The 10,394-nt window shown below is 37.0% G+C and overlaps 1 protein-coding gene across 1 annotated transcript; it reads left to right on the forward strand.

Moving 5' to 3' along the window:
* The first annotated feature begins 323 nt into the window (after positions 1-323).
* On the forward strand, positions 324-8,501 carry LOC128245533 (plasma kallikrein-like). Its single transcript, XM_052963731.1, has 7 exons — positions 324-498; positions 2,412-2,625; positions 3,983-4,040; positions 5,218-5,335; positions 6,716-6,880; positions 7,334-7,479; positions 8,233-8,501. Exons 1-7 carry the CDS (start codon positions 447-449, stop codon positions 8,392-8,394), a joined length of 915 nt encoding a protein of 304 aa, XP_052819691.1. The 5' UTR covers positions 324-446; the 3' UTR covers positions 8,395-8,501.
* Positions 8,502-10,394: the final 1,893 nt, after the last annotated feature.

Raw genomic sequence — 10,394 nt, forward strand, 5'->3', positions numbered from 1 at the left:
TTGAAATGAAAAGTAAACTTCAATTATTATTTTATTTTTTTTTTTTGGGGGGGGGGCGTTATCCTCCCTCCCCTGGATCCTCTAGTACATGACATTGCACGAATACAATATGAAAATGAAAAAAAACACACGCCATTTCATTAAACAATTAGTCATTGTTTTTAACAGGGTTATCAAAAAGGGGCACTTATCATCAAAACAATGAATATAGTTTATACCATATCAAATATGACCTAACCTATATAAGTGGACACTTAATTATCAGCCGAAAAATCTTTTATCTATTAATAAAGTGTCAACATCCGACTTCAAGCTCATATCTACATCAAAGTGTGCACTGAAAAATGTTGTGATCTATATCTTTGATGCGGCGTTTTGTTATAAACTGTATGTACACCTGACCTGTCAATGAATATAGAAAAATTATGAAAAATAAAATTTAAGAAATGAAGAGAAAAGAAATTTGGATTATTTTGGCAATATTCACCTGTTCACAAGGTAAGATACGTTATGTTACTGGAGTATTTTGAAGAGGTGGCTCACAAAGATTTTGCTGAAATATTAAGATGACTTCATGTATATTGTATGTAAATTTATTTCGTTATTTTTGAATGACATCGGTCACTATTTATATGATTTCGCTTATCATAAATATGAATAATTAACTTTCACGAATATGAACTTTAATTGCTTATGTTTAATTAACTGAGTGTTCTATACGTGATTAAAACTTTGAACTCTTAACTAAATAAAATAATAAGTTTAAGACTCTTACATCTTAAATACATGTTTCACTTTGTGTTAAATATGAATTTGTTTTTATTTAAATTTGCACTATTACCCCCTGTGCACCAAGAACAACTTTTGCGTTAAGATGTGGGGAAAGTCACACCTGGTCATGGTCATCATCTATTTAGTGGTATAAACCCAATAACTAATTAATTGATAAACCAGATTTAATACAGTTATCAAATCAGTGAAAAATCAATACACGCTCATTAAGCCCATAGTTTAAACATGACTGACCGCTGGTATACATGTAGATTGGTTAGTTTTAATTTTGGGCCGTTTAAAGATGCACTCTTACTCCCAAAAAGATTTAAAGCAATAAATAATATTGTTTTTTTATATTCCAAAAAAAGATATAAGTGTCGAAAACAATGGTTCTTACGAAGGATACTGAGTTTAATTTGAAAGAAATGAGCATAAAACACGGTATTCCTACCTTATAAGACTATAGAAAACCACGGTAAATCTTTTAGCATTCACCAATCATTTAATATTTTTGCGGTTTCTGCTATTTAATACACGGTTACAACCTTGTTATCAGTAAATAATATTTTCCATAAATGCATTATTTGGTAAGTAGTTAAAGGTTTATCAGTCAAAATTTATGTTTGTTATACATGTGTATGTATTGATTTTGAATAAGAGTGTCACTTTAATGTATAATAACTATTTCAATGTAATATGCAATTTCGTGTTAAATTTCATATACTTAAGTAATATAATATTTAATAAATCAAAAGGCGTTTCATTTAAAACCGGTTCTTCTAAGAGAATGTATTGAATATATGGAATGTGTAACATTGTGATGATATTAAAAATAAATAAGATGCATTTATTTATAGACGGAAGTAAATTTAACTAAAACAAAAATGAGCTTAACTATCGGAATAGTTTGTGCTGAAAAAAGTCAGACCCAGGGAGATATATAGTGACCAATGTCCTTTGTATACAATTAAATTCAATAATTTTGAAACTCATACATCTTTGTTGTTGTAAGCATAAACGGTTAATAGACAGTCGAGCCCCGTTGGCTCGAACTCGCTTGGCTCGAATTCCTCGTTGGCTCGAACGGGATGTAAAGTACCGATTTCTTTATACTGAAGGTAAGCAATTCCCGCTTGGCTCGAGTTTTCCTAGGCTCTTTGTAACTTCGTCGGTCCTTTGGCGTTCGAGCCAACGGGGTTGGACTGTACATGTATATATATATATATGTATGTATATAGACGCCGATGAACTGTTTTAGAAAAAAACACCAAATAAAAATAGATTTGTTTTTATGCTACCTTCAATTGAAAACAAACATTTACTCTAACGCACACCAAGTTATGTATATTTTATCTGTTGTTCCACTTAAAATTAATTCAGAATCTATTTATTTGTTTCATTAGATAAAATTCCATGGTAAGTGAACATTTCGTTTTGAAAATAATAGATCGATGCATTTATTACCCGGTAGATAACGCTGAACAGCATTTTACTGCTTAAAGCCCCACCTTCCCTCAGTCTATATCGAATTTTGGAAAGCAAATGTTATCATTGACAATACATGTACACGCAACGTAAATATATATCTATGTATACATTTCTAATCAGTATCGACTTCATTTTGACACACTTAAAAGCGTCACCAGAAGCGCCCCTCTCCCGCCAGCGGCGCGTGATCGGTGGACAGGAGGTTCCGGAAGGGGAGCAGCCTTGGCTGGTCTGGCTGCATGGGAAGATCGTCACCCAGCGGCTATTTGGCTTCATACCTATCCGACATAAGGACGTGTATTGCGGAGGGAGCCTCATCAACAGAAGATGGGTTCTGACCGCCGCTCACTGCTTTGATGGTGGGTAAGTTGTTTGGATGGACATGATGTTCAGTGTTGTCATACATTTAAGGTATTCGAACCACAAATTAGCTAGTTTCCATTTAATTCCATTAACCATCGTGTTTAATTGTGATGCCACGTCAAGGGATGAATGCGAAAAGGTTCTAAGTGACATTAAATAATGAAGGAGTTTCAACCTTTTCACTTTCACCCCTCGATGTAGATCCAAAATCGTAACGACTCGGCCATCTCCGGCAAACTTCGGGGAGAGAGGTGTCTGTTGGCATTCGGAACTCCTCGGTCATTTTTATCGAAAACAACCTCGGTTTATGGACGGTTTACATAGTCAGACATTGGAATGTTTAAGTCCGCTGCAAGTAGATCGTATAGTAATCTTAGAAGTTAAACTTAATGACTTAAAACTCTTGGGAATCTTAATTATGTTTGCACTAATACACTTCACTGGCAATCAATTTAAACTTTTTATCAATAAATACAAGCTTAAACACTAAATTTAATTAATGATATAATTAAAAAAATACGAACTACTTTTGCTGATGTACCGGTATACATCCGAGGTTGTTTTCGATAATAAATGGCCGAGGAGCTCCGAATGGTCTGTTGGATAATGGCCGAGGAGCTCCAAATGGTCTGTTGGATAATGGCCGAGGAGCTCCAAATGGTCTGTTGGATAATGGCCGAGGAGCTCCAAATGGTCTGTTGGATAATGGCCGAGGAGCTCCAAATGGTCTGTTGGATAATGGTCGAGGTGTTTTGATATGCGGACACATATGCATTTGCATTCGTAACACCTCGGCCAGTTCCCATCGAAAACTCGGATGTATACGGACGGTTAACAATGCCAGAGGTCTTTACATTTAACTATGCTAAAAGTATATCGCGTATTAATTTAAATTTCGTAGTTTAAATTAATGACTATACTCTTGGGAATCTTAATTGTGTATGCAATAATACATTTCACTGGCAATTAATTTAAACGAGGCAATACAAAATACACGTTTAATCACAGCACTTATATACAATTACTACTACTATTATTTCAATTTTACGAACTACTTCCACTGGCGTAGCGGCATACATCCAAGATTGTGTTCGATGGAAAATGGCCGAGATGCTCTAATGACACATTTGGTATCCTTTCAAACGTTATTGTTTGCTTGAAAAACAAATTTTAAATACACGGATTGTACTTCGTTATCAAAAAGGCGGGTTTGAAATATAAGTTTCGATGTTATCTTATGTTTTCTTAACTGGATGTTATGAAAATCCTTTAAAAGGATACAAATAAAATTAAATGAAATCGAAAACGGTAATGGTCTGATATTTTCAACAACTTATAAAATACCATTTGTTTGTAGACGAGAAGCTAGAGATGTTGACGCTTGGGAGGTGCTTCTGGCGGCCACCGACAACAAGGTAGGGCGTCTGGTTGAGGGCCTTTAGGGAGTGTTACCACTTCTCACACCCAACCAACCTTGCATACAAACTACTTATATCCAAATCCTGCAATGATGCGGATCAAAAACTTGTATCGGTAGTTGACAGATCTGTACACGCTTGCATATCATATTCCCACCCTTTGGCCTTTCTGAAGATTCCTTTTGCAAACAAATACCAATGTAATAACCACTGAATACCTCCATTAAGGTTATGAAGCCGTATGGCTGGGGGGGGGGGGGTAATTTCCGACTTGTCTAAAACAATAATCTGTTCCGAATTTATTGGTTTAGCTTTTTCGACCCTTAATTTGTATTAATCATAGATGACGCCAATGAACTTTCTTTTGGCGTCCGACCCATTGAAAGTACTGGTCTTGTTAGGTTTCGGGGCATCGTGGGATGCCCCCGATACATTAAACTGCTATAAACTTCGTTCGTTGTGTATGGAGTGAAAAAAAAAGTACCGTGGTTGCCGACGATATTTGTGCGGCATAATGTAAATACATGACGGAACTCTGGTTAGAGGTACTCTTACTTCATACCTACATGCTTAATAACATCAAATCGAAATCAGGTATCGCCTAATCTGCTTGATGATATGACATTTTAAAAGAATGAATGCACAGGGGTTACAAAATTGGATGTATGGTCTTATGATGCTATTCGGTTTAAAATAGTGCGAATCAAAGGACCACTTTTTTAAATACGCCCATAAGATTGTAACGTTAATGTGAATTTGAAAGCAAGCTCAATAATCTTAGAAAAATCTTGGTGAGGAATCGATGGGAATAGGTTATTATAGATAAAGGCAGAGAATGGAAGACGTTGACCAAAAGACCATGCCATATTTTACCTGACAAATAGTCATAACGTCCTCAGCAAAATATCGGTTTTCATGTAGTTAGCTTAACACTAGCTATGAACCTACGAGATTAAATTATATCTCAATATATTTATCATGTGACATCGAAAAGATATACACACAGCCCCCATTTTACGTCTCTCCCGGAAGAATAAGTTTAAGTGATGAGGCGGGGAAAGAGTCGAACTCCCTTGGGACCATTTGGTAACCAGTCAAATTTCTTGCCACTTGACTAAGGGAACCGCCATTATGAAAAATGATAACCGATCTTTTATTATATTTGAACATTAAGGTGGCGCTCGCAGACAGGTTTATGGATTTCCTTGGTAAAACGATTGGCCGAGCGGATTGGGAGCTTTGGGAAATGAGCGTAGATAGAATCATCGTCCATCTGGGATATAAGGCGGACAGTAAGTTCATCATATGTTTAGTTTCCTAGTTTAATCAGTAGGTTGTCGAGTTAGCGCAGTGGTTAGTGGACTCGCTTCTTTACAAGACGACCCGGTTTGGGCGCACATGAGTTTGGTTTGTGGTCACTAAGTCGGACAAGCGGGTTTCCACCGGGTGGTCCGGTTTCCCCACAATACAAGACCACACTCACGCGAAACATCCTGCCAACGAGAGTGATTAATATTAATTGAAATAACTTGTTCCACAATCGTTGTAAAAATAAATTAGTTTAAAGTAGTTAAATCAATGTTCTGGAAGAGGTGCAAAATCATAGCTGATATTTATTTATATTTTACCTCACATAAATTTGTCCCTTCTTTATATATATAACCTCGATCGGTCCGTATATCACTGTATTTTGATGAAAATCCAGTTTTATGACGTCAGCGGTCCATATTATATTTTTGGCCGATCCGGACCTCGCCAAAACTGTAATATGGACCGCTGACGTCATACGATTGGTAAGTGCGGCTTGCTATTTTCACAACGGCGAAAACTTGTCGCAAGTAAACATTATTAGCTTTGTTCAATAAAACACATTTAAATCGCTTTTGGCCAAAAAAATAATATGGACCGCTGACGTCATAAAACTGGATTTTCATAAAAATACAGTGATATACGGACCGATCGAGGTTATATATATAAAGAAGGGACAAATTTATGTGAGGTAAAATATAAATAAATATCAGTGTTATGGTATTTAACAGCTCGATTAAGGTTAGCCATCCATCATTAGGTTGCAAATACGTTTTTAATAGTGCGTTTAAAATATTAACATTGACATTGACATTTCCCACGTTCAAATTTATAATGATTAACATAAACTTTTTATGGCATGGATTACATTTTCGAACAGCACTTTAAGGACGCAACTCGAAGTTTTGATTTGTAACATAAAGTCGATTTTACAAAAGCTCTCAGTAAAAAAAAAATGAAAACTACTCAAATTATTAAATCGAACTTGACCAGAAGTATTTGTGTGTATAAATGATGGATTAATTACCTCCCAATATAAACAGGTTCAGCTAGGTATAAGATTGCTGACAAAAAATCAGATCGTAGATTTTCATAAACATGTATAAGTTAAAATAATGATGTTTTTTGTATTTTTTTAAACCGTTAGTAACGCCTCCAGCCATAAAACATTATTTTTTTGAACGGAAATATGAAAATCTGCGAGCTGATCTTTTGTCAGCAGTGTTATATCATTAGTTTGCAGATATTAACGCAAAAATTGGCTCATTCCAAGACAAAAAATATAGAAGTTGTCAAAACAGTAAATGTGTGAGAGTGCAGCTTTAAGCAGTATACTTTCATCATTTGCGTGATAATGCTTTTAGAATTGTGGTACCAGGACGTCGCTCTCGTCCGCCTGGATAAAGAAGTCAAACCTGGGCGACAGGGGCCGCCCATTGCGCCTGTCACCCTCCCGGAATCACGTGATTCTGCGTTTCCGGTTGTAGGCAGTACATGCGTGGTAACCGGATGGGGATGCACGAAAGCGGGTGAGTTCTGTTAAAAAAGTTTGTTTCAATTAAAAAATGAATAAATAACAACACTAGCTTATTACATTCGAAAGTCCTCGGCCATCATCGAAATCAACCTCGGATGTATATGGACGGATTACAATGTCAGTGTTCTGTACATATAACTACGCTGCAAGTAGATCGCGTAGTAATATCAGCTTCTACTGATGTACGGGCTAACATCCGAGGGTGTTTTTGATGGAGTTCCGAACGAGCGTATTAATAATTAATGTTTTTGTGTAATTGTTGCTGGTATAGCAAATTTAGCTGGTCCCAAATGTAACATTTAATATCCAAAGCATTTTTGGTGATTAAGGTTGGGTATATCGCAGTTCGAGATGCCCTGGTAGTTCCGACTGTAGCCCTTGCTTTCAACCAAAACAAATGTAAAGACTTCCGTCAATAAAATGAAGATCATTTGGTGTAATTCAGGTGGCGGAATATCGCGGTTCGCAAGATCAATAGAGCTGCCCATCAAGCCAAGTTCCGAATGTAACAGCACCTATCAGCCAACATCCATGTATGGACGTCTGTGCGCGGGCTTCACTGCTGAGGCCGTTGGCAGGGGCATATGTCAGGTAAGTTCTTCGAATGTAACAGCTTCTATCAGCCAAAGTCCAAGTTTGGACGTCTGTGCGCGGGCTTCATGCTGAGGCCGTTGTTAGAGGCATATGTCAGGTAAGTTCTTCGAATGTAACAGCTTCTATCAGCCAAAGTCCATGTTTGGACGTCTGTGCGCGGGCTTCATGCTGAGGCCGTTGGCAGGGACATATGTCAGGTAAGTTCTTCGAATGTAACAGCTTCTATCAGCCAAAGTCTATGTATGGCCGTCTGTGCGCGGAATTCACTGTCGAGGGCTTTGGCAGATGCATATGTCCGGTAAGATCTCATCAACTCAATCATAAGTTTTGACTGATTAACCTTTTAGCACTTACTAAATAATGCAATAAGGGAAAATATTAATTAGTGAACACAAGCTAGTGACAGCATATTTAATAGATGAAAACCCAAAAATATTAAATAATTGGCGAGTGCTAACCAAATTACTGTTTACTGGTTTTATACTACCGTCTCATTAGGTAGAAATACAGTGTTTTCTTCACCTTTCTTTCTAATTAAACACGGTATCCTTCATCAGGACCATTTGTTTTTTTTAGATTTATTAATCCTTTTTGGTCAAGTGAGAGTACATCTTTAAGCATAACGCTTTCTTCTCGATTGTATCAAAATCTTAATAATTGATCATTTAATGTTTCTATTTTGAACGATTTTTTTACTGCGTGTTCTTCTTCTAAATATATATAAATCAAAATTAAACATGTATTTCATAGGGTGACTCGGGTGGACCTCTTATGTGCCGGGATATATCGGGACGATGGAGCCAAGCGGGGATTGCGAGTTTCACGAGCCGGTACAGACCGGAACGATTCCCTGCCGTTTTTACTAGAGTCTCAGACTACGTCGATTGGATTCGCCTGAAAACGCGTTTGTAGAAATGTGGCCATATTTCTTCGGATAATACTCGTAAAACATTAACGTTAAAATGTTATGGACGTTTGTTTTTTTTTTTTTAAATTATGTGAATAAATAATAAATTGCATTTGAATTCTTCTTGTTTAAGTGTAGCAAGTAATTTTAGCCTGCAGGCCCCAATTTCTCGAAACGTCTAAAGTCCCTTTTAACAGGATTAAGCTAAGCTCACTATTTTTGTTTTTCAATAATTTGCGTAATATTTACTTTTTAAGAGTTTTTATACTTAAAATAGGAATTATCTTTATGATAATCACACTATACCATTTTTCAATTATCAAAATACAATTTAAGTATGTAGTTTGGCTAATTGAAATAAGCTACTTAAGCCTGTTTAGCTTTATTTCTTAAAGTTCCGTATTGACTGATACATAAAAATAAAAACGACCTCGGCCATAAGAATACTTACCGGTATTCTAAGGCGTGACTCACCGCGTGAGAGTCCTAACATCGGGTATTTAAAAAGAATGGAAGATGGTAACATACAAATAGAAGGTTTAGAACTAAAATTCGAATCAGAATGTTTTTTCTCCCATCCCAGATAAGTAGATCCTAATATTTAGCCATGCTAGAAATTCTTATCTTGCCCACGGGCAAAGACAAAGTGCCCGTATGGAACTACTTTTTATAACTATCACGCAATTACTTCCATTGATTGAACCGTCGTCTGCAGCGCCATGGAAACCTCAATGAAAACAGTGGTTCGAAAAACTTTTAAGATTGGCGATCGAATGCAGGTTGGGAGTTTAGGGACATATCACATGTACACAGTGGCATTAACAGACAGATGTGTCTGAGTTGAAATAGAAAACTTTTCGCGGTAGCCTTGCACAGTGATAATCGGAAAGTAATGGCGGCCAAAACTTTTTCGGCGAAATTGCGCTTACATCAGTCTCGATGAAAATATTAAATTGATAAACATGCCTTGTCTTTTGGCAATATTTAAAATCATAATCAGACATTTCTCGATTCAAATGGCACAAATAAAATGTTTTTACGCTGCATTCAAGAAATAATGCTGCACACTCTTCAGAACTAGGCCGTGAATTGCTGCAGGTTAACTTCTTTCAAATGGAGATCTCTATTAATGTACGCATAGTTATTCATAATCGCCTGAAATCTTCAAAATTGCCGCGTAAGTATAAACACCGGCCAACTTGTTTGAACCCGTACCTTTCGACCCCTCTTCTGACACCAGTAAAGTAAACCTGTGAGGAATTCTGTGCCCGGTGGGAGTGAAAACCAACGACCGCCGGAATACTACATGGGCGCTCTTACCAACCGAGCTAACCAGGCGGCTGGTTCTTACCCATACACACTACACTAATGCTGTCGCTTTAACTGTACACTCTGCATCATTTTTCTCCACAATTGCTTATACTGATGCAAAGTAACTCTCATTTGCATGCTTTCTGTCCCGAATTCGTTGCCTTTGGGTTGGCGAATAAGGCTGAAATTATTCACCCAAATCACTCGGTAAACATAAGCCGCTATTTTAGTTTTTGCGTGTCGGAGGTCGTCTGGTTGCATAATCTCGTGACGAGTGGTGGAGCTGCTCAGGGAATCGCGTCGCGTCAATTACCAACATTGGCAACACACTGTGTGTGTATTCATTCTTTTAAAAGTAGTTTGAAAACTTGTATTCGGAATAGTTGCAATTGCAACGCATTTTAAAAACAAACCAAAAAATAAAGATTGATCCACCTACGTTCTCCGTGTTCCGCTTTTGTTCTGACCAAGTATGGATATGGCCATGGCAATGACGGTGGCGTTGTTGTCATGGCAATCCCATTAACTAAACTATTCAATCATAATATATTCAGCTCAATTATGCAAGTTTCCTATGTATAGGTTATACGACGTCGTCTAATTGTTTACGTATGATGCAGATTCAACGAAAAACCAGCCCAGTATACGCTTTATTGACGCAGTGTGACGTTACGTTACTATCCCATAAAATTTG

The sequence above is a fragment of the Mya arenaria genome, chromosome 9 (genome assembly GCF_026914265.1).
Source record: "Mya arenaria isolate MELC-2E11 chromosome 9, ASM2691426v1".
Taxonomy (NCBI): Eukaryota; Metazoa; Mollusca; class Bivalvia; order Myida; family Myidae; genus Mya; species Mya arenaria.